The sequence below is a fragment of the Olea europaea genome, unplaced genomic scaffold (assembly GCF_002742605.1).
Source record: "Olea europaea var. sylvestris unplaced genomic scaffold, O_europaea_v1 scaffold1156, whole genome shotgun sequence".
Taxonomy (NCBI): domain Eukaryota; kingdom Viridiplantae; phylum Streptophyta; class Magnoliopsida; order Lamiales; family Oleaceae; genus Olea; species Olea europaea.
Window position 1 is genome coordinate 49,145 of NW_019228961.1, and position 25,254 is coordinate 74,398.

The window sequence follows — 25,254 nt, forward strand, 5'->3', positions numbered from 1 at the left end:
AAACACCCCACCTCGCACTTTTTCGTGCTTTTTTTACACCTACATGAGGTTTTTTTTTTTTTTTTTTAACAGTGCCTAGATGAGAAGCGGGCACAAACACCCCACCTCGCACTTTTTCGTGCTTTTTTTGACACCTACATGAGGTTTTTTTTTTAACAAAATAGTATTTTATTATTTTATATGTTTGATAGGTATTATTTTAAATAATTTTTAGATAGATTAAAAATTTAAATAATATTAAAATAAGAAAACCATTTTTTACCCTTAGGCCTCGTCTAACCTGAAAATTGGCCTCTACGCCTTGTTATATATTACGCTTTTTAGAACACCGCAAATTATTGAGAGACAGAGTTTGAACTATTGAATATATGGTTTACAACTCATATGATTCACTTTTCTAATACGTTTGTTTGAGCCCCATTTTTTTTTTTTAAAATCAATTTTGTAATAATAATTTTTTAGAAAGTCTATAGTTAAAAAGTAAGAAAAAATTAGATTTACAAGTAAAATTATTTTATTAGAAAAATGTATGGTTGAAAATGTGATGGAAGAAAATTGAGTTTTTTCTTAAAAATGACTCAAAAGGGGGCTCAATTAAACAATAGATGAAAAGAGTCCTCAAAAAATATAAGGAAATCAACATAAAGAAAAATATTGTACAACTTAAGATGCTTAAATTACTTATTGAGCTTTCGTTAAAGATGTAGATGCAACTTCGCCCCCGTTTGGCCCCTATTTCTGGAAATGAAAATATGTGGAGTAGTGTTTTTTTGAAAAATGAGTGGTTGAAAAAAAAAGAAAAATTTTCGATTTACGTGTAATATTATTTTATGAAAAATTGTGTGGTTGAAAATAGAAGAAAAAAAAATGAAATGAAAATTAATGGAGGTCAAACAAGGGTGAAGAGTATCAGACTAGACATGCTAAGTCGTATTCTAGATTTTGTTTTCATTATAAANATTTCTTCCCCCAAAGTTTAATTGATTGGACGTCTTCATGGGCCTAGTTGACGTGACGTAACAACTTTATGTCAACTCAACTCGGGAGAAGTTATTACCTGCCCGCTCTATAGAAGCGGTTGATTGATGCCTATGAACAAACACCTCACATCGTCAGATGCATACACGTGTCCCACATCTAACGGTTCTCCTCAACTATAAATACCCAAGGTTTGATAAGAGGAAAAGGTAATGAAATTCATGCAACTTAATTCTCCATAACAAGCAAATATACATTCTCCTCCCATCCTTTTTGCACAACCTTGGTACTTTTTCGATCACTAGAAGCTAACTCAACCGTCGGAGTGTATGCGGCCGCCGCCACCCCTGCTAGTTCCGACCGTGTGTATCTGACCATGCGTTGACTGTGCGCAGGAAGGATTACGTGGAGCAGCTATCGATTGGCCACGTGGAGGGTCCAATTCGCGAAGTCAACAAATTGGCGTCGTCTGTGGGAAACTTCCCATTCAAAGTTCTACATTCTCCATCGAAAAAGTCGCTGGAAAATCATTGACTTACCCTGAAAATGTAACATTCTTGAAAAAGAACAGAGTCGAATTACAACCCAGATCCTCATCACCCTTGAAAAAGGTATAGACGCAAACCCCGCCATGGATGCCTCTGAAGAAGAAGTGCTTCGAAACAATGTCACTCACCAAAGACCCCATCACCGGCGTTTCCGAGGTGAAAGAACAGCCATGTTCACTGAAAGAATGGCCCAAATAGCTACGGGCATGAGGGAGATCGCAGCTCAGAATGTGGCAATGCATTAATTCTTCATGCGAGCCCAAGGTCACAATGGTGCCCAAGTGCCCTAAGAATCTTACCCAGCTCGTGAAGTCCCTGCATCTCGTTCCCGATGCCATATGAGCCAGCACAGAGAACCCCCTTTCGAGAGAGAAGTAAGTACAGAAGTCACATCCTATGTGCAAGGGAGCCAACCAGTAGAATCGCAGTTCGGGGACAACTTCCCAGCAAAATATGAAGCACAAAGGTCATTCTGTGTCTTTGACCGGATAGGGCGCGACCCTAGTAATAGGGTCCATTCAGTGGAGAGTTTAGTTCGACAAGGGGGAGAGCAAGAACAAGTGCCCCTTCTACCTAGAAATAGGAAGGAGAGAAGAAACTTGGTTGATTGGGGTAGCCGAGGAAGAGCACCTCCACCCCCCAGAACACGCAAGATGAAGAGGACTCTGAAGGGCCGTGTCGATCTTACGAGATTGATGACGATGATGATAATCTCCCTTTCTCAAGGGAGACCGAGGCTCCCTAATGCATGCAAACTTCATACCACCTAAAATCCCCAAGTATGAAGGAAAAGGGGACCCGACGAAGCACCTCACGAAGTACATGACACGGATGAGTCTCAGGGGAGCCTCGCCTGCTTTAAAATGCAGAGCCTTCCACCTAATACTAGCCGGAGCTGCTGAAGTGTAGTACAACAGGCTGCCTCCTCTAAGCATTAGGAGTTGGCCAGAGCTAAAAAATGTCTTCTTGAACCAGTACCTCTCACATAGAGAAGGAGAGGCCCTAGTGCAATGCCTGCAAGATATGAGGCAAGCCCTTGGAGAAACGCTGAAAAGCTACCTCGCCAGGTTTACGGACGAGATTACCTACTGCGAGCAGGTCGCTAATAGAGAAGCCCTTTCAACTTTGAAAGATGGTCTCAACATGAACACTTTGTTCTAGAGGGATGTACGCAGCAAGAATCCAACCACCTATGACGAACTGGTGGAAATGATGAGAGTTGAGATTGTCAGTGAAGAGATTATTGATCACCGAAATCGTGCTGCACGGGGACTCCCTCCGCTTTAGAGGCAGGTAGGTCGAGGACCTGCAGCGCACCTTGTCACCCAGCAATGGACCTAGGCAGGGTATACAATAGCTCCCACGTCTGGACAGGAACTAGCTTTTGTTACGCTAAATGCAGTGCCAATATTGGCATACGAGAATGCCCCTGCTGAGGTAGGACCATCTAGGGGTACTGATCATAGTCGAAAGAAGAAGAAGAAGTGGTCAAACAGGCCCTTAGAAGGGGCAAGGTTCTGCAACTTCCACCAACTCTATGGACATGACACCAGCGAATGCAGAGACGCTCCGCGGTGCTCAGATGGGAAAACCTACACCCCTCCAGGAGGGACGAACATCCTCGCAGATCTACCTCCTCGAACAGGGGTGATAGGAGACAGAGAAATCAATCACCCAAGAGGATCGAGGGACAGAGGAGAGTCCGGATAGAGAAATGAGGCCCCATTTTCTGGAGGCCAAATCATAAGGGAAATTGACACAATCATCGGGAGACCTCACATCGGCGGCAACGCTAGGAATGCCCAAAGGAGCTACACAAGGGAAGCAAAGGATCCGCCAATGCTCACGTACATCGTCGACCAATCCCAAGAAGCCAACAGGATGGCCCCGATTACCTTCTCCCAAGAAGATACACAAGGAGTTCACCACCCCCACTGTGACGTACTGGTAGTAAGAGTCGTAGTAGCTAGAAACAGACTGAAACGCATGCTTGTCAACAATGGTAGCTCGGTGAACATACTGTTTGGCTCTACCTTCGACAAAATGCAATTTGAATACGGGCTAATCCCCATGACTGACCCACTGTTTGGATTTACTGGAGACAACATAATCCCACAAGGACGGATTACTCTGCTCGTTGAGATGGGTTCAGCTCCCCTAGTGGCCCAACATTTCATGGAGTTTTTGGTAGTAGACCATAGGTCAGCCTACCACGGAGTATTGAGTAGACCCGCCTTTAAAGATCTTTAGGCTGTCACCTCCATACATTACCTGTGTATGAAGTTCCCAACTGAGCATAGAATTGCTACGGTTCGAGGCGACCAGATGGGCTCCAGAGCATATTATCTAAACTCTTTACGAAAATGAGAGCCCCGCACTGTTAATGTGATCATAACGAAAATTGCAAGAGAACTCGACCTGGATGTGGAAATGCACGACGCCCCTGAAATAGGGCATACCTCCGAGCAGGAGGAAGACGTTGACATGGAAGAGGCCTTTGAAGAAGGGCACCCTCTCGAAGAATTAGACCCCCAAATAACTGGCTCAGAACAGAACACGACCCCAATGGAAGAACTTGAAACTTTCTCCGCCAACCCAGAGAACTCCAGTCAGGTCCTGCAAATAGGAAAGTCATTGTCCCCTAAAGCGAAAAAACAAATGATTAGCTTCCTGAAAAGGAACATGGATGTCTTCGCTTGGAAGCATGAAGACATGGTAGGGATAGACCCAAGGATCAGTTGCCATCGCCTAAACATCAACGCCTCCTATGCTCCATGTCAGCAGAAAAGACGGGCCCTCAACCCGGAGGGGTACGAGGTGCTCAAAGAAGAGGTCAACAAGCTTAGCCGCAGCGGCTTCATCAGAGAAGCCATCTATCCGAAGTGGATATCCAACTCGGTTCTAGTGAGGAAGCCTAGCGAAAAGTGGAAGGTGTGCGTAGACTTCATGAACTTAAACAAAGCATGCCCTAAGGATAGCTTCCCACTGCCGAGGATAGACCAACTTGTGGATTCTACTGTCGAACATAAACTCTTGAGTTTCATGGATGCGTACTCAGGATACAACCAGATACCCATGTTTCGACCTGATGAGGAGGCCACGCCATTCATCACAGACAGAGGACTATACTGCTACAAAGTCATGCCCTTCAGATTGAAAAATACCGGAGCTACATATCTGAGGCTGGTCAACATGATGTTTGCCAAACTTATTGGCAAAACCATGAAAGTCTACGTGGACGACATGCTTGTCAAAAGTCTCCAGGTGAATGAACACGTAAGTCACCTCGACCAAACCTTTCAGATTCTTAGGAAATACAAAATGAAATTGAACCCCCTCAAATGTACCTTCGGCGTAGCTTTGGGTCAATTTTTGGGGTACATTGTGAACTAAAGGAGAATCGAGAAAAATTCGATAAAGATTAGGGCCTTACTGAAAATGAGGTCGCCTTAGAAGCCGAACGAGGTCCAGAGCCTCAATGGTCGGATAGCTGCGCTCAGTCGCTTCATCTCCAGAGCCACTGATACGAGCATATCCTTCTTCAAAGTGTTGAAGCAAGGGAAGAAGTTCCAATGGACCGATGAAGAAGTACTTAGGAGAGGCACCCCTGTTATCTAAACCTAAACCACAGGAATCACTACTACTATACTTGGCGGTCTCGGGTGAGGCGGTCAGCGCATTCATAGTTAGAGAAGAAGATGACCATCAATTGCCAGTATACTATGTCAGCAAAGCACTACTCCCGACGGAAACCCGCTACCCGGACATGGAAAAACTGGCACTCGCCCTCATCACAGTGTCAAGGAAACTGAGGTCATACTTTCAGGCCCACTCAATCGAAGTTCTCACCAACTTCCCATTAAAGCAGGTACTACAGAGAATGAAAGCTTCGGGCCGCCTGCTAAAATGGGCAATTGATCTCAGTGAGTTCGACCTACTGTTCCGACCTAGACATGCCATCAAGGGACAAACCCTTGCAGATTTTGTGGCTGAATTTTCCATAGCGCCAGAAATGGAGGTGGCAATGGAACCAGCCGAGCCCCCAACATGGCGCTTGTTCGTGGATGGATCCTCAGGAAAGACTGGCTCCGGAGCTGGGATCATCTTGAAAAGCCCGGAAGGCCACAAGCTAAATTTCACAGTAAGGTTCGACTTTAAAGCCTCGAACAACGCTGTCGAATATGAGGCCCTTCTAGCAGGCCTTAGGCTCGCAAAAGAAATGCAAGTCAGAAGGCTCCTGGCAAACAGCGACTCTCAACTTGTGGTGAGTCAGGTCAACGGGAACTTTGTCGTCAAAGACAGTAGCATGGCTGCATATTTAAAATTGATCCTGGACCTAATCCCACATTTCGAGAGGTTCGAAATTGATCCAAGTCCCACGTCTCGAGAACACTCACGCAGACGCCTTGTCAAAATTAGCCAGCAGCAAAGACTCAGAGCTGCTAAAGATAGTCCCCATTAAACGCTTGTCGAAGCCCTCCATCTTCGGAGGTGAAGAATTGTTATGGATAGCAAGTACCCCAGTATGGATGCAATCTATCATGGCCTATCTTAAGGATCAATCACTACCAACTTCCAGAAGCGAGGCGAGGAAGTTAAGAATGAGAGTTGCACACTTCGTCCTACATGAGGATGTCCTCTACAAAAGAGGCTTTGCATCACCACTTCTATGATGTATAGGAGGGGAAGAAGCCACGTATATACTCAGGGAGATCCACGAGGGGATCAGCAAAAATCACTCCGGGAAAATGGCTCTGGCACACAAAGTGCTCCGACAAGGCTACTTCTGGCCAACCCTGAAAAGGAATGTTTGCCAATTCGTTCAGAAATGTGATAAGTGACAGCGCTTCTCAAATATTCAAAGACAGCCTTCTCAAAGCCTCTTCGTGGTCACCAGTCCATGGCCATTTACCAAATGGGGCATCGACTTTATTGGTCCACTTCCAAAAGGAAGAGGAAGCGCAACTTTTGTCATTGTCGCCATTGACTACTCACCAAGTGGGTCGAGGCTAAACGTCTTGCCAAGATCACCGAGGCGAATACTACAAAGTTCGTCTGGAAGAACATCATTTGTAGGTTTGGCATTCCTCACTCCTTAGTGTTCGATAACGGGAAACAGTTCGACAACAAGAAGATGCGAGGCTTATGCAAGGAACTAGGGATAAAACAGGATTTCTTAACGCCCCATCATCCCTAAGCAAATGGACAAGTTGAGGCAGTGAACAAAATTGTCAAGCATACCCTGAAAAGGAAGCTTGACACCTCGAAGGGAGCGTGGGTCGATGAGCTTGCCCACGTCCTCTGGGCCATCCATACAACTAGCCGAACCGCTGCAGGGAAGACACCCTTCTCGATGACCTACGGAGCCGAAGCCATGAGCCTTGTAGAGGTAGGGGTCCCATCGCATCGTCGGATACACTTCAATGAGATCGGTAACGACGAAATTCGAATGAGCGAACTCCACCTCCTCGAAGAAAGGAGGGATACCTCCCAAGTAAAACTGGCCAAGTATCATAGGAAGATATCCGCTATTACAACTCCAAAGTCAAAAATCGAACTCTTCGACTGGGGGACCTCGTCCTTAGGAGGGTCTTCCAATCGTCAAAGCCAACTGGGGCCAAAGTGTTTGGACCAAATTGGGAGGGTCCTTATCACATTTGCAAGGAGTCTTGACCTGATACTTTTGAAATCGAAGATATGACAGGGAGAGTACTGCCTCATCAATGGAACATCGAACACTTGAGAAAGTCTATCAATGATGAGCGTATGTTCCCATCCGATCTCGATGCTGTCTATTATGTGTCTGTCACAATCCGATCTCATTTGTAACTTCCCTATCTTACTAAGTGCTGAAATTGCCTTAGTGATGGATGATGTAACCTCTAAGTAATGATACTTCAGCTCTTTATGTCAAATCAGTTAATGAGTTGTTGCCTCGGTTATGTAATATGTTATTGTTCCGACCTCCTTTTATCGACTGGTTGTCAGTAAGTGGTGTTTATTGTTTGCTTAAGTGTTTTTCATTCATATACTCAAGTATAAACAGCTCAACACAATGAAAAGGCAGAAGCAATAATACTTAAACAAAAATTTTCATTTCATTCATTTGAAATTGAATTACAAAAGAGGCCAAAGCCATTACAGGAATGACCCTATTCTACTGGGGCATCATCTGCGCCAGCCTCAACAAACCTGTCAGGCCAGCCTCCAATAGGCCCACCGAACTCTGCCTTCAAAGACGATATATCCAGAGTAGGATGGACCTCTTTTAGCTGACCCAACAGCCCTTGGACACTCCAAGAGGCCCAATAATTGGTAAAGTCGTCATACAGGAAGTGCTCCTCAAAATGGTCGATAAAGTTCTACACCGCCATCTCCCCAGCCGACTTCATCTCCCCCTTCAGGAAGGCAATCTCCTCAGCTTGGGCCTCAGCCCTGTGTCTCAGTTTAGCTTTTCTTTATTGGAGGCCTTCAGAGCCTCCGTGGCGAGTCGGTGGCACTCATTGGCATGATCCACCCTTCTGGTCATTGCAGCCACCTAGCACTCCACTTCATAGAGCTCCTTCTTCAGCCGCTCAATCTCCTCCTTAGCAGCTGCCAGTTGGGCCTTTACTTCTTTTCTTGCTTTCTCTTCCTCCAAGGCCTTGGCCCGGGCCTCCCACATCGCGTTCCCATAATACATCGCCTCCTTAAGGCGCTTGGCGATGTCCTCCTCTTAGCATTGAGGTCTTTCACCAAGCCCTCAAGTTGGATGTTTGTGCTTAGAGCCCGGGCCACACAGGCACTGTTGGCAGCAATGAGGTCTTCGGCGGTACAAGCGGTAATGTGGTCTCTCCATTCCTCCATCCAATACTTGTTGTGGACCATCGCCATTGCCGCTATTTTCGAAGGAAGAGCCTCCAGCACCTCTTTCATTGGCTCCTCTGGATTAGTGCTCAAGAAGTCTTCTTCCTTTGAAGGACGGGCTCTCTTCCTCTTCGACTGTCCCGGAACTTGGGCAATTGGAACAACAGCAACTAGAGCTGTAGCCGGGGTAGGGGAAGCCTCGGAGGGTACAGGTGTTCTCTCTGGGATGGCCACCCTAGTAGGTATGGTGGTCTGCTTCAGGACTGGAGGCGGCCTGGCCACTGTTGGGCGCCTCGAAGGGCCAACAGTCTTCTTACCCTTCCGCAGCAAGTTGGCCTCCGAATCCTCCACCACCTCCTCTTTTGTCAGAGGCTGGAGCCTCTTGCTGCCATCCACCAGATCCTCCATCTGCTTTTTATATGCAGAGGAGAAGATCTTCAAGGCTCTAGCCTCGGCCATCATCTTCTGGATGGTCTTGAAATCAGGCCTTAGAGACATCTTCTTGTTAAAGTTATCTGCAAATAAAAAGGTAAATTATTACAAGTGTAAAGGGTCTGAAAAATTACTAGAGTATTCACTTCGGGAATTTTACCTTCAGAAGTCGTTAGATCGTGCGTCACGAAGTGAATGTTCTTCCTAATCAGCTGGTGGTATGACCTCTTCTTCGGAGTCAGCTGATAAATGATGCAGATGATATCAAAGTCGTCGGTGGATATCTCACACAGAGGAAGAGTACCTTCAAAAGCAAACAAATATCAATTAGGATCTGAACCGAAGAAGAATAAACATAAATGCAAAGCAACCAGTACTGACTAAGTGTAGATACTTCGAGGTTGTAAAAAAAGGCGCTAGGAGGTCTCCTTCCATCGTGTTCTATCTCCCAGCAGCCCAGCACCACGAGCTCTTCCACTCTTTAACGGAGCTCGACAGATTGAGTACGAATGGAGTATGGGAACCTAATGAGGTCAGGTAATACCAGCCCATCCCCAGCCACTACCTTGGGCATGTAGAGGGTCTGGAAGACAGAAAAGGGCATCTCTACCCCAAGCGATGCTTCTTTTCACAACATCCAGGAGCCCACCATTTGGCTCCAGGAGTTCGGGTTCAACTGGGTCGAAGCTAAACCATAAGACCTAAGCACTAGGCGGAAAAAAGGATGGATCGGGAGCCTAAGGCCAGCCCTAAGAATTGCTTTATTAATTGCCATGCATCCTGGCCTGGGGTAGCAGGCCCTCATCGGGTTCGGGTAGGATCAGATCTATATTGTCTGGAATCCTATACTCCACCCTAAGTCTATTGAAGTCAGCACTTTTCAACTTAGAAGGGTAATTCGACACCCCCCAATGCACAGACGTGTCTACTGGGCTATCAGGCCTCCTCCAAATATTCTCACCCTCCTATTATCACTTCGAAAATTTTAGAGGAGGTCGCCAGAATGGGCTCGTCCATTCGTACTAATTCCAGCCCCCTTCTCGAGCTACCACTACCCTCATAAGCCATTTTTTCAGAAATGAAAAATGTCAAATACTTACTGAAACTCACGAAATGGGGGTTCCACAACCGGAAATGGTCAGGGCACGCTGTAGAGTAGCCAAAAATTGGAGTTTTCGTCGAAAAAAACTTGAATAACGCTGGAAAATACACGAAGAACACCGGAAAATGCAAGAGTTTTGAGAGCAAATGGAGTTTCTGTTTTCGCAAAAGTGAAAAACTCCCCAAACACTTAAGTCCGCCTTTTATAGGACATCCTAGCCGATCTCCATCGTTGAATTCGAATGCAATCAATCTAGGCCGTTGAAATGAAACACTAGATTTGATCTACGCCCAGGATCTAACTATGGCCTTCACGCTCACGTAGAACGCGTTACCTCGATCACCATCAACCGTCTACAATAAGTAGTCACAGCAGCCCTTTCTGGGAATGGGCATCACACGCAACTGTCGCCTTGGAAATATACGACAGCTGTCAAATCATTTAACGTCAGAAATGTGTGCCTCAGATCGAGCAAATGAGCCCCTTACTCAGCTTTACAAAGCTTATGTGCACCTGACGCAAAGTCCCCTATGGATCATCGCCTCGATCGCTACATTTCCTCTTAAGCTTTACAAAGTTTTAGCCATCTCCCAACGCGTCGTCCCCTGTGGGTCAGTGCACCGGTGACAGATGGGCTCCTCACAGCTTTACAAAGCTTATGCGCACCTGACGCAAAGTTCTCTGTGGATCATCCCTCGGTAGCTGTGTTTCCTCTTAAGCTTTACAAAGCCTTAGCCATCTCTCAATGCATCGTCCCCTATGGGTCAGCGCACCGGTGACAGTTGGACTCCTCACAGCTTCACAAATCTTTGACACACCTGAAGCGAAGTCCCCTGTGGGTCATCACTACGGTCATTGTATCCCCTCTTATGCTTTACAAAGCTTTAGCCATCTCCCAACGTGTCGTCTTCTGTAGGTCAGCTCACCTGTGACAGATGGACTCCTCACAGCTTCACAAAGTTTATGCGTACCTGACACGAAGTCCTCTGTGGATCATCGCCTCGGTAGCTGCATCCCCTCAAGCTTTACAAAGCCTTAGCCATCTCCTAACACGTCGTCCCTTGTGGATCATCGCCTCGATAGCTACATCCCCTCTTAACCTTTACAAAGCTTTAGCCTTCCCAACGCACCGTCTGGTTGGCTAGCACATTGGTTACGCATCAGCTCCTTCCTTGGGCAGTAATGAAGCCTTAGTACGTCCGCAGAAGATATGCCCCAACCTTTTTCGCTGCGGTAAACACAGAAAACCATCCCACAAGCTCACAAACCACGATTCGTATCCCGAGACAGGCATACCCGATCAGGAAAACAAGTTCACTCGTGATATAAATATTCATGTATGAACTTGGGGTGACCACTATTACACCCCCTATCTGAACCACTTCGAAAACTCTTCCACTATGTCGAACAAGGAGTCCAACATCCATCCAAAGTGGCTCTGAAGTGGCTCCACCACTGATGTTGGCCGCTATGTTAGACGCACTGCGAGGCACAAGCAATTCTACTGAACCAACCAAAGCGTTCTTGCCTCTGACCCCGAAGTGCAATGCTCTCCGGCGATCTCTGTCAGAGGATCCGTCTCCAATTTCAAAAAGAGATCTGTGTCAAGATCCTTTCTTCCCCCAAAGTTAAATTGATTTGACTTCTCCATGGGCCTAGTTGATGTGACGTAACAACTTTATGTCAACTCAACTCGGAATAAGTTATTACCCGCCCACTCTATAGACGCGGCAGATTGACGCCTATGAACAGATGGCTAACACCGTCAGATGTATACATGTGTCCCACATCTAATGGTTCTCCTCAAATATAAATACCCAAGGTTTGACAAGAGGAAAAGGTAATGAAATTCATACAACTTAGTTCTCCATAACAAGCAAATATACATTCTCCTCCCCACCCTCTTTGCACAACCTTGGTACTTTTCCAATCATCAGAAGCTAACTTGACCGTCAGAGTGTATGCGGCTGCCGCCATCCCCGCTGGTTCCGGTTGTGTGCATCTGATCGTGCGTTGACTGTGCGCAGGGAGGATTACGTGAAGCAGCTATCGATTGGCCACGTGGAGGGTCCAATTCGTGAGGTCAACATAATGAATTAAGAAAATTAAGCCCATATCAACAGAAAGCAGCTGATCATATGATTCATATCTTCAATTTTTGTGTACCAATGCATTGTGCTTCGCTCCATATACGTCAAAGAACACAGCAGTTTTGAAGAGCTGATCATGGCACCATAGTGACCATATATATCACATGTCCAAATTTTCTACTATTACCATGTCTGCATATAATCCCATAGCTCTTTCTTTTGCCACATTATTTCTACAGTTTTACATTTTCTAATGATGTGTTCCAAATTTTCTTCATGGTTTTGATAGAAAATGACTTACAGAATGAGCCACAATTTACTGTCTTTATAGCATGCTTCCTGTCGACCTTCGAAAATGGCTAACAAGTGTCGTTAGAAGATAATGTAAATATGGACCTGTTTTGTAGTATTTCTACTGTAGATATGAATGTTTGTGGAAGAAGAAGATAGAGACAAAGGAGAGATATATTATGTTCTCTCTTTTTATTCAAAGATCCATCCCCTTAAATGATACAAGAATTGTCTAGTTATAGTGATTAGACCAACGTGGCCATCATTAGATTAGAGCCACGTGGCTTGATCCGACGACCCTTGACGTCACGTCAAATCTACTTCATATTAATTACATTGACAGACTTTTGACAAGAGGTCAGCTACCCTACAAATCTAGGCTGACTTCTCTGACACTTTATAAATGGGTACGTCGCATCAATCAGTTGACATCAGATACTCCAGGGAGTTCAGCAATAAGGGGTGAGCATGGGTAGGACCACCTCGGCTGATCTTAATATAACGACCTCGGCATCTAATCGCGACTACTTCAGATGTTGTAGTTCTTAGATGATTGACACGTGTAAATATGGGGGGAGGAGGTCCGTATGGCCATTCTATATGACTAGTAACAATATCCCCTAAGTCTATGTATGATCATTCACGTGGTACATAGAGTTTAGGACTTTTTGGATAAAAGAAATCCATGCGGTAATGTTAGTCCCTCAAGTCTAATTTGTTTGAATATTCGGATGAGAATTTTAGCCCTACCAAACGTGTATTGTCAATAGCCATCGGAATCGAGGTCGAGGCTCATATGCCCTTTACATATAAGTGGCATTTTCCTTAACGTATATGGATAGCCGAAGTTTTAAATGCCCAAGTTGTTAGTTGTAAAATTAGAGGTGGTTTCATCTTGACCTCTTCTTTGAACAGCCTTCTTTTACATGGTTTGGTTCGATGCTACGCATAGGGTGGGGCTATGCCTTCCTTTACCCATTACGCCTCTCTTCTTTGGATGGGGTTGAAGTCTTAACCCTCTTAACAAAAGGGTCGGCATTCATCTTTTAAGCCAAAGCTTCCTTAGGTAATATAATTCTATGAGGCTTATGCCTGAGCTACTTTGACTGGAGAAGACAACAAATCGCACTTTTTTGTCGCTGCTATTGAGGTGTTAGTTCATATTGGTTGATGTTATAGGGCCCGCCTCGACAATTATATACCTTAACGCCTCTTTTCGCAAGAGGAGCTAGCCTAAGGTGGCCAAAATTGGCGCTCATCCTTTTAGGAGAGGCCCTTTGCCTTTCTCATAGGGATAGTTCTTAATATTTTCGTCCCCTGACTACATCTTTTGGATGGGATGGGGAAGACAGCAAATCATTTTTCTGTGGGGGGCTTGCGCCCTTGGTTCACTGATCTGCTGCGAAGGTTGGCTCATGTTTGCCGGGGTTTTGGAGCTCAACCGAGTAGTTTTATGTCTTAGCACTTCTTTCTACAAAAGGACTTTGGCTGGAGTGATCGATTTTTAAGGGGACATCTCCCTGGGCTTATACCTTTTCTCCTCTTGCGGTCAATCTTGGTTGGCCTGTATGCAAGCTAGTGCAGCTCGTCTTTCAGGTCTAATCCTAGGTGGGGGATGTATGTATCTATGGGCGAGCTTAGCTGCGGCTCCTGGTTGAAGTTGTACACCCTGATTTTCCACTGATGAAGGGTTGAAAAGATGTGGTCGTCTCAAGGAGAAAAGAGGGAGTCTGGCCTGAATGAGCGAAATGTGGGGTCGATTCTGTCTGTTTCCTGTAGGACTGTTTCTTGTAGGATCGTTTCTTGTAGGACCAAGCCTGTTAAAGATACTGGCCCATCTCTTTGGCACGTTAGCTCCACTTTGGCAGTCTCCTCATTCATTTGGTCGGAGGGCTAGTCGACAACCATGTCCACATCCACCTCTCTTTCCAACAGAACGACTTCCTCGTTTTGTGAGGAGTTGGCCAATTGACCTTGCATGTGCTCTAGCAGTTCTTGCATTGCAGTGTTTTGCCGAAAGATGGTTCTCACATTTGCGGTGACGGTGGCCAACTCCCTGGTGAGCCTTCCTGCTAGCCTGGGCTTGCTCCTCGAGCCACTTCTTCAGTGGCAAACTGCGGAGGTAGCTGACAGTGGCTCCTGGATTATTGGTGCACTTTGTGGGGATGCTTCCTCACCAAAGTGTTCTTTAGTCTTTCTAAGTTTGGTTTCTTCCTTTGTCGAACTCATGGCGACCCTTCTTGATAAATAACATTTCTTTGGCTCTGTTTCTAGGGTTGTTTTCCTTTACTCAAGGGTTATAGGAGAGCTTATTTTGAGTTGCCTCTTTCAATGCCTCGGTCAGGCCTTGTGTTGCTCTTTTCCAAGAATGTCACCTTTTGTTCAAAGGCTTTTTGATCCTTTCTTGGGAGACTCTTAGATTTCTTTGCTTTTAGATTTTTGTGGTTTAGCTATTCCAAGTTTCCCACAAACGACGCTAATCTGTTAACCTCCGAAAATGGTCAACAGGTATTGTTAGAAGACAATGTAAACTTGAACATGTTTTGTAGTATTTCTACTGTAGATATAAATATACAAATATAACTAATTATAACTAATTTTCTCCAATTAATCTTAAAATTTTACAAATATAAATAAGGGTAAATTAGGAAAGTTATTGACAAAAATTACTTTTTTAATAACATTAAATAAGATTTCTTAAATTGTATGAAAAATAAAATCAATCTATACAAATGGAACAGTGGAGCACAAGTTTTTCCCTTCTTGCTAAAGTTTTGGAAGTTAATTATGATACATTCATCACACAAATATTTTAAATCCTTTTGCAATGATATGGTACTTTAATTCCTTGACCACGAAGCGCTGCAATTTTTCGTTTGTGCTTTCAATTTTTTCGTTTGTGCTTTCTGAATAATCCATGGAGCAAGTACGGAAAAGTAGATCTTTCCGAACCAAATTGTCTTAAAATATTGTTAAGAGACATCATCGATCCCTCCCCACCAGTCAAAATTAAAGGTACCAAGGAAATGAAATGGATAAACTAAGGCTCTGTTTGAACACCACACAAAAAGTAAATTTTTTTGAAAGAAAATATAATTAAAGAGTTGGGAAATAATTTTAAATTTACGTGCAAAATTTATTATTATAAGAATGTGATTAAAAATAAATTTGATAACTTTGAATTTTAAAGAATAAGGTTCAAATAGGGGCAAAATGAGAGTAACAACAATAAATTATTTAAAATGTTTCAATCATTCAGATCCACAAACTTTTATACTAAGCTCTCGTTTTGTAGTAATTTTCACCCCAAAAAATAAATTTTTGACCATTATTTCAGTCCTCATTTTTTACTTCTTCATTTACAGGTGAGACTACTTTTTTCTCTAACGATCAAAAAATCAATTCTCATAATCACTATCAAACAAACGCTAAAATTTATTTTCAAATAGAATAACATTCTGATTATTTCTAGACAAGTTAGATCTGTATATAAGTCCAGAATACAAAATTTCATTACAATGACATGCTAGAATAATATTTTAAGGATCATGCTACACTTACGAACTTTTTTTTATAAAATTCTTTATTCACTACTCACAATAGGAGGTGAAAATCACGAGCTGGCATTTTTTAAATTCACGTGGGGGCCACTTGTTGTGAGAGTAAGTAACTAATTTTGTACATATATATTTATCAATATTTTAAACGGAAAATTGAAGCAATTGTCGGTAACGTATGCTGTACCAGTTTGTCTTCCATGTTTAAAACAATCATTTTAGTCCTCAACCTTCTAAAGTTGTGCACAAGTAGTCCTTCATGTTAAAATGGCAAAATTTTAACTAAAAGGTCAATTAAATTAATAAATAAATAGGCTCATCGCAACATCTGATTACTACATTGTGCAACATTCAATTGTGAACCTCCATCAACTGAGAAGAATTATGAAATAGTTACTGATTGGTTGGACCTTTTTTATGTTACTTTTATTCTTAGCTATTTTTTAGGGTAAATCTATTAAATACAAAGAGAATTTATATCATTCTTGATAATTTTAGTATTTTGAAAAGTTATAGAAGGCAGAAAGTGTGAGTTATACATGTCAACGATCCTTTTTTAATCTTATACATGGTCTCAAATACTTTTGGCCCGAGGTAGCCTCTTGAGCATTATAAAAGTCGTGGACTGCTACTCATAAATTTGACACATTTATTTGACAAATAATCGTGACCTTTAATTTAAATCAATTCATTTATAAATGTCTTATGAATTTTAAGTGGTTCTAACAAACTCTCTTATTATCTTAGTGAAATATATATTGAACATTGGATTGATTTAAATTAAAGGTCATGATTATTTGTCAAATAAATGTGTCAAATTTCTGAGTATGAGGAACGATCTCAATTTTCTACTCCATTCGACCCATAAGAGTGAATTATTCAAATGGTCATTGAACTTTGCAAAAAGTTTTCACGGGGTCATCGAACTTTAAAAATCATCAAATTCATCATTGAACTTTGCAAAAAGTTTCCACTAGGTCACTAAACTTTAAAAGTTACATCATTCATCACTGAACTTTACAAAAAAATTTCACGTGGTTATTGAACTTTGCAAAATGTTTCCCACAATTTAGTGACCTCTTGGAAACCTTTGCATTTAGTAACTCCTTGAAAACCTTTTGCAAAATTCAGTGATGAATTAGTTAGTGACCTCTTGGAAACCTTTGCATTTAGTAACTCCTTGAAAACCTTTTGTAAAGTTCAGTGATGAATTAGGTGATTTCTAAAATTCAATGACATCGTGGAATTCTTTTGTAAAGTTCAGTGATGAATTCGATGATTTTTAAAATTCAGTGACCCCGTAGAAATCTTTTACAAAGTTCAGTGACCATTTGGATAATTCACTTAACCCATAAAGATAGGCTTATTTCTATTTTTGTACAAATTAAGAAAATGTGATCAAAATAGTTGAAAATATAATTTTTCATTACAATTTTTCTGATATACCCTACATTAAATAATAATTTAAATATGAATAATTCATATTTATTGATAATAACACACATTAAATAGAGGTATATTAGAAAATTAAGAAAGCAACTAAAATCTCGACGAAGAAAGTGACCTATAATTTGGGATTAAAAAAAAATAAATTCCATCTTTATGGGATAAAAGGAATAGGATGAAAATATCTTTCAAGCTATACCTCTACATGTATGATTATAATTTATAATATATTGTGAATTCAACAAAAAAATTTAACAACGAAAACCTTCATCTTCAAAAAGTCTTGACAACCATTTTTGCCGAGACAACCAAAAATGAATTTTTACAATAAAATTGAGTTGTCAAAAGGGAAAATTTTCTTATAATTATCATCAATGACAATGTCACTATAGTTACAATACATTTCGAGCAATTGGCATTGTATGGAGGATATGCTTAGAGCATTTCTAAGAGACTTTTTAAAAGTGAAATACTATTTATTTTATTGAGTCAAACTTGAAACTAGGCTTCAAAATACTTTTATTTGAACTTTCTAAATAAGAGAATGGGTTTGCCTCTATATTTGAAAAGTCGAACTCACTCTAAATTTATGTATTTTATAATGATTACATTTAATAAAATTGAAATTTTCAACTCTACACTACTTGCATTATTCATATTATACTGAAGCTAAAAACCTCTTTAAAATATATGTATTATTTGAAAATAAAGGAAAATAAATAAATAATCTTTGAAAAAGTTAAAAAAGAAAAAAGAAAAAAGGAGCAAAATATAAAGAGTTTATTGAAGTGTACAAAAAATTTTACTTTTTCAATTTAACAATAATTTCTATTATAACCAAAATTCTCTTTACAAAGAAAGAGCTTCTTGAAAATGCTCTTACACCTTAACAAATATTCACATTGTTTAAAGTTTTTATTAAAAATAAAATTGACTCCATGTAATTAAATACGATGGTACATTACTTCAATGCCGCTGCGAGTAACATTAGTATTCTAAATTTCTTTTCATTATCCAAATATCACTAAATCGTAACCCCGCCTCCCCTTTTTTTGCATCTACAAAAAATGTATAGTTACGCGATGTATAAAGCAATATCTTGAATACTCACCCTTCTTTATGGTCCACATTGAATCCATAATAATATTGAAAGAACGCTATTACTAACTTTATTATGATTTTCATCTGGATGCTGTAAATAAATGTCTCATTTTAAGGCATACATAGATTATCTATGTATAACTTTATTACAACTTTTATATATATGATATAAATAAATGTCTCTTTTTAAAGGATACATTGAATGTCGTCGTTAACTAACTTTAATACAGTCAAGATTTATATCTCGTACAAATGTTTCTAAAACATGGTATCAAGGCAACATGAGAATTATGATTATAAAGAGCATAACATGCTGTGCAGAATAAAAATGCTGTTAGATGTTATGAAGACGAAAAAACTATTGCTTGGATTTGAAGAAGAAGAAAAATCAAAGACCAATTTCCATCTTCTTTCCAATTATTCACTTCCGAGTGATGTTATACTTGTCTTGTGTTCCCGTAATCTATTATGTTTTGTTAATTGTTTAGATGCAAGATAATATAGAACCCTATGTTCTAATATTATTTATATGATTTTGACATTAAGACAATTGTTCAGTTGAAATGTTTGTTATACTGTCAAGTCATATATAAGGGTAGGTTTGATTGATCTGTAAAGGGACCATTGAATAATATTATAGGAACATTGACATTTATTTCAAGTAAATGTTATTGAACTTCGGAATTGATGTTGATATTGATAAATGTAGGGACATAGGAGTACTAGTATTTGTTCACTTAATCAATTAATCATTATATAGTAAGCAATCGAAGATACCGACTTAAGTTTAATGATTATTGAGATAATTAACTCTATTCGGATACATTTGTGGAGAATAAACATGAAATAAACTTTTACTAATTTTTGAAAAGGGAAATAAGGTTTTAAAATTGAATTGAACACTTCCCAATTTCTATTATAATTGCCCACCCTAATTTATTATTAGTTATGCCAAATATTTCGCATGTTATATAGTACTAATATTGCAATTCATAAAAATTATAACCAAAAACATAATGTCGAGTGGTAAAATGATGCCTCTAGTTAATTATTTGTTTATTTTTTAATTAAATTTATAGATTATCTATTTTGTAGATTCACGTGTCTCTACAGTCGAACTGTATCATGTCTTGATGTGGGAGCCTATGACCTCATCAAATTGTGTCAAGATGCTAACGAACTCAAGGTTTGTTGTGTGTCTGTCTGTTATATAGAAAATTCTTATTGTCCAAAATGACACTTATTACATTTAGAAAAAAACAAGTATATTTTAAGCTTTAAGTACAATAGCTGAACATAAATATAAGAACATAATTGATTATATCTTGGCACAATTCAAAATCTTGTTTTTGACTTTATAATATCTTTGAATAGTTATTTTTTAATATTACGTATCAGTATTGTCAAGACATGTTGACAATAGCTTCTTTCGCCTGCTATACTTCTCATGAGAGAAACATAGTGTGCCACGAGCAAATGTCTCATGCTTTCCTTTTCCATTTTCATTTAGCTAGATTCATTACATTCTCGTTTTATTGCGTAACTGCAATCAATGACATTACATAGGCTTTATTAAAATACACACACACAAACGAGGCCATTCCTCTTACTCATAAATTTAACACACTTATTTGACAAATAATCGTGACAGTTAATGTAAGTCAATCCAAGAATCAATAAGTATTTCACCAATATCGTGGGAGAGTTTGTTATATTCATTTGAAATCCAAAAAAAATATTGAGTATTAGATTGACTTAAATTAAATGTCACGATCATTTGTCAAATAAGAGTGTCAAATTTATGAATAGTGGGACAATTCCAATACACACACTCACATATATATTAAAAAACACTAGTAATTTTTTTTTCCAACTCTGGCATTGAATTTATTGTGTTGCTTAATTTTCTTCATCAACAATGCGCAAAAAATGGTGATCTCCAGCTTGTCTCTCCACCTACTAATCCTCCACCTCCACGCTGCCTCCATGGCCGACTGTGAAGATACAACACCGACTTCAAGGAAAATTCCATATTTGCGTGGTACACTCATCTCATTTCTTGAACCTTCTTCTTCAAGGAGATTGAAGAATAATCTGGATAAATTTTGGGAAGATTCTAGATTTTTCCACTTCCAGCCATCTCTAGAGAAAGAAAGAAAAATTCACCTCCATTCTAGAGCTTTCTAGCATCCACTGCCATTGAAAGATTTATAAAGAATTTTGTTGAAGTCTCATCCACCAACAATAGCTTCGTATATATATGTGTTTAGCCTTTGAATTTTGTGAAGTGAGCATCAGCGATGTGAGAAAGTGTGCAGAGATAATTAAGAATAATTAGTGCTCCATTGAATATTATTTAGTGGTGCGTTTGTCTTAAATTGTGTAAGTGATTTTATATCATAAAATCGTTTTCTTTTGAGGTTTAAACTCAACAATTTGGTATCAGAGTTCACTAATTTGGTATTAGAGCAAGGTGATTGGGGACAAATTTTTTAGCTTTTTAAGTTCGTGCACAATAGGATATTGTGAAGGTTTTGTAAAGTTTGCTTGATTACGAGGAGGTAAATTAAGTCACGATAAGCGACCGACAATTCAACAATCAAAATTATGCCACATGACAAATTTTTGCATGGAGTCGTATCTCTAAGGACAAGACTTGTGGGAAGTTGTTGGCGGAAGTGACGTAACACCATCTGAGGAAGCCAGAGCTCTGAAGTAGTGGAAAATCAAAGCGGGTAAGGCTTTGTTTGTAGTAAAGACGATGATTGAGGAAGAATTGCTGGTAAACACCCCGAAAGAAGCATAAGATACATTGATCTCACTATTCTAGAAGAAAAATGATCTAAGGTTGCTGCTTTTAGAGAACGAGCTTCTCTCGATTACTTAAGGTAAATTGACGGTAAGTTAATATTTCAACAAAGTTAAATCCTTTTGTCTTGCAATTTCAAAATTAGATTTGTCGAGTAAGATTTTGGAGTCCATATGTGTACAATCCGTCCACGGCTTTCCGCATGTCGGCCCTAGCCCAGTCACTCACTCCAACATGTATTCATGCACCACATATTCATTCCTTTAGATTATGAACGTGCTATGCTCAATATCAATGGCACTTGCAAACTCGGAGCTCAGGATAACTCGACTAGGTTTGTCAAATGATCTAGGGTATCTCCGAACCCGATTGCGTAACAATTTCATGGCCAAGTCGATATGCTGAAACAAAAACACCAACAAAAAAGAAAAATTGTCTATATATCATAATAAATAAACCAATAACTTCTGTAAATATAATAAATAAAAATGTCAATACACTTACATCATAGATGAGCTAAGCTGAGGATATCTTGAAACACTTTTTAGCGTTCGAAATTGTCTTCTCCCCGATCTTGCAGCAATCTTTGAAAAATCAAAAAGTGAAATGTTACAAAAAGAATAAATGATACTCATATATACTTTAGTAAAATCATAAAATACTTACTCGGACTTAAGGGATTTGAGCCATTCATTGAACGCCCTGTGTCTAACTATGCCGATCTTGCGGAAGAGATTAGGGAATGTCCCATCCACGAACGTCCTTCTCTTCGCCTTCGCCGTATAGGGAAAATGATGTACTATGACAACAATCTCAACCTTTTACTGACCATCAGCTCTAGCTTCAGCAGCACGCTTCTGACCCTTTTTACCATCGTAGCCCCCTCCGACATAAAGACTATGTCATCCGTCGTCTCTGGCATCCTCTTGTCCTCCGCCACCCCCTTTACCTCATTGATGTGATATGGGTTTCGCCAAAACGAACCAAAGCATTGGAGTTTGATTGGAAGAAACCTAAACCAAGTTCGGGTCTTCGGAAAGCTAATATGGGTGGCACAATTGATGGATCGAGGCACGAAGCATATTATGTTGAAGTCCATGAGCTAAATGACAACTTTCGTGTTAGGGTCGAAGTCCGGAAGCCTATGAAACAACATGATTCAAGCAGCTGAAAAAGGGACCAAACCATAACTCCATGTGACCGCATGTGTCGCAGGCATGCGATCGCACAAGTGGCTACCGAAACTCGAGAGGCGGCAACATCTTCAACCATGCGACCACACCAAGTTCTACCATGCAGTCGCATGGGCAAAACTGAAGACGCGAATTTCCAATTTTTGTGAGAATTTTTATTTGATTCAATTTCTTATTTTTGACAAGTTTCATTATTTTAGGATTCTAGAATTTTGTGGTTTCCTTGTTTCTTAAGGTAGTATAAATTATTTTCTATTTTTCATTATTGAACAGACTTTGATATGAGAATTAATTTAGAGAGACGATTTGCTTCCAAACCTTTGTTCTTTGGGACTTTGAACCTATCAAGGGATCCAGTTGGGATTTCCTGTGGCGTTCACAACCTTGGGTGAGGTTCTTAAATTGTGTAATTAGGAGATCTTCGATTTAATATATCATTGGTTGCCTAATTCATCGTTTAGGAATTAAATCCATAAACTTCGAATCAAATATGCCGGAGGATGTAATGTGTAGGTTTGAGCGAATGTTGAAGGATATGGGTGATAGGATAGAAAGGATTGACACATCGGTTACCAATTTGCGTATGGAACAACGGGTTGAGGTGCCTAATGCTAGGAGACCGGGATGGCGGGAACCGAGGGTGGAATTGCATGATGAATTTGGTTATGGTGGTGATGTGGATGACGTTGGGTTCAATAGAGTTGAATTGGGTGGAATGAGGAATAGAGGAGACAGGTTTGAACATCGGGGTCGAAATAATTATGGAGATGACGTGGATGGAGGTATGAGCAACATCAAAATGTCCATTCCACCATTTAAGGGTAGGAGTGATCCGGAGGCGTATCTAGAATGGGAGAAAAAGTTGGAGCTTATCTTTGAGTGTACTAATTATTCGGAGGAGAGAAAAGTGAAGCTTGCAGTTTTGTAGCTCACTGATTACGCCATCACTTGGTGGGATCAGGTGATCACTTCAAGGCAAGAGAATGGGGAGAGACCAATCCGGACATGGGATGAGTTGAAGGCAGTTATGAGGAAGAGGTTTGTACCTAGCCATTACCATAGGGAGCTTTATTAACGATTACAGGGGTTGTACCAAGGGTCAAAAAGTGTGGAGGATTACCACAGAGAAATGGAAATTTTAATTATTCGGGCTAATGTGGAGGAGGACCGGGAAGCCACCATGGCACGTTTCTTGAATGGGATGAACCGTGACATTGCTAATGTGGTCGAGTTGCAACACTATGTAGAACTTGAAGACATGTTGCATGTGACGATGAAAGTGGAGCAGCAATTGAAGAGGAAAGGGCCGACTAGGACTCCATCGGGTCATAATTCATCTTGAAAGCCTAGAAGGGAAGAAGAAAGGGTTGATGTGGCTATGGCAAACAATAAAACTGGCTCACCGAAGGCAAATGAAAAGGTTGTTGGCAATACTACAAATAAGGTGGGTTCACAAAATACTAGGAGTCGGGACATTACATGCTTCAAATGTTTAGGAACGAGGCACATTGCATCTCAATGTCATAATAAAAGAGCAATGATTTTTAGTGCCCACGGGGAAGTGGTTAGTGTTAGCGATGGAGATGGGATGCCCGAGCTAGAGGATGTTAGTGGTGGTGATGTGGTGGAGTATCTGGTGGACGGTGAAGCACTTGTGGTTATGCGCGCACTGAACACTCAAATCAAGGTGGAAGGAGAGGAGCAATAATGGGAAAACATCTTCCATACCCGATGCCAAGTTGCAAACAAGGTATGTGGGTTAATAATTGATGGGAGATGTTGTACAAACATTGCTAGTACTAGGTTGGTTGAAAAATTATGTTTAACTACAATTAAACACCCTAGGCCATACAAATTACGATAGTTAGATGACCCTGGAGATGCTAAGGTGAATAAACAAGTAGTTGTTAATTTTTCTTTTAGGAGTAGCCGCAACAAGTGTATGATGATCAAGTGAGGTTGAGAGGTGAGAATGTGAGAAAAAATAAAGATAAACAAAATGAGAGCTCGAGAGAAAATGGAGAGGTGGCTAGGAGTGATAAAAATCGAGTGGGGCCAGAAGAAAAAAAAGAACGAGCGCTTGAGCGGAAAGAAAATTATAAAGCGAGTTTCTTCGCGAAAAAAGTGTGTCTGAACGGGAGTTGGAGAGGTCTAACACATCCCTCCCTCTTTTCTATAACTCTTTGATGCAGGACTATGAGACGTTGATGCATTTGGATTTTCGTAAAGGGATAACACCTTTTGAATATCCGGTCAATGCATCTCATTTGGAGAGCATCATGAACTTCGATGACGGGACTGTCTTTCATTGTAATACTCCAAAATTTTATGCTCGTTTAAATTTTCTTTTAGGTTAGCGATTTAATTTTCAATATTATTTTTGACCATAAGAAAAAGGGGGCACCACCTTTGTAGTGGTTAATGATAGAGGTAGCTAATGAATGCAAGCATGAAGTGTTAAATGTTGTGTATACATGAAGTGATTATTAGTAGTCGAAATTCAAGTCAAGTTTGAATTTGAATGAAGTGGATTATCTTGTTAGAACTTCAATTGACCAAATGATTAAATTATTTTGTTGGGATTTATTTTACAATCTACAATATTTGAATATGTAAGTTGGATACAAATTTAATTTGGGATACACTTTGCTAATAATGAAGGTTAGAGGGATTAAGTTATATTATTTGGAAAATGAGAGACTTCCTTTGTAAATCTAGAATTTATGGCCACTTATTACCCTATAATCAACCCACTTGTCATTTATCATTACCATACACTTATGCAATAGACCAAACATGTGTAGAAGTAAGAAAAAAAAAAGAAAAAAAATGGAAAGAAAAAGAGGTGAGGCGGTGGAGAT

The 25,254-nt window shown here is 40.4% G+C and overlaps 2 protein-coding genes across 2 annotated transcripts; both read left to right on the forward strand.

Annotated features, from left to right (window-relative positions):
* Positions 1-3,407: 3,407 nt before the first annotated feature.
* Positions 3,408-4,683, forward strand: LOC111373709. Its single transcript, XM_022996286.1, has 4 exons — positions 3,408-3,727; positions 3,935-4,139; positions 4,230-4,457; positions 4,585-4,683. Exons 1-4 carry the CDS (start codon positions 3,408-3,410, stop codon positions 4,681-4,683), a joined length of 852 nt encoding a protein of 283 aa, XP_022852054.1.
* Positions 4,684-5,106: 423 nt separating this feature from the next.
* On the forward strand, positions 5,107-5,988 carry LOC111373710. The gene has a single exon (XM_022996287.1). The coding sequence runs from the start codon at positions 5,107-5,109 to the stop codon at positions 5,986-5,988; it is 882 nt and encodes a 293-aa protein (XP_022852055.1).
* Positions 5,989-25,254: the final 19,266 nt, after the last annotated feature.

Coding starts and splice junctions, on each gene's coding strand:
- LOC111373709 (XM_022996286.1), top strand. CDS start 3,408: ATGGCCCCGATTACCTTCTCCCAAGAAGATACACAAGGAGTTCACCAC. Junction 3,728..3,934: donor TTTTTGGTAGTAGACCATAG/GTCAGCCTACCA, acceptor GAAAATTGCAAG/AGAACTCGACCTGGATGTGG. Junction 4,140..4,229: donor ACCCAGAGAACTCCAGTCAG/GTCCTGCAAATA, acceptor TTCGCTTGGAAG/CATGAAGACATGGTAGGGAT.
- LOC111373710 (XM_022996287.1), top strand. CDS start 5,107: ATGAAGAAGTACTTAGGAGAGGCACCCCTGTTATCTAAACCTAAACCA.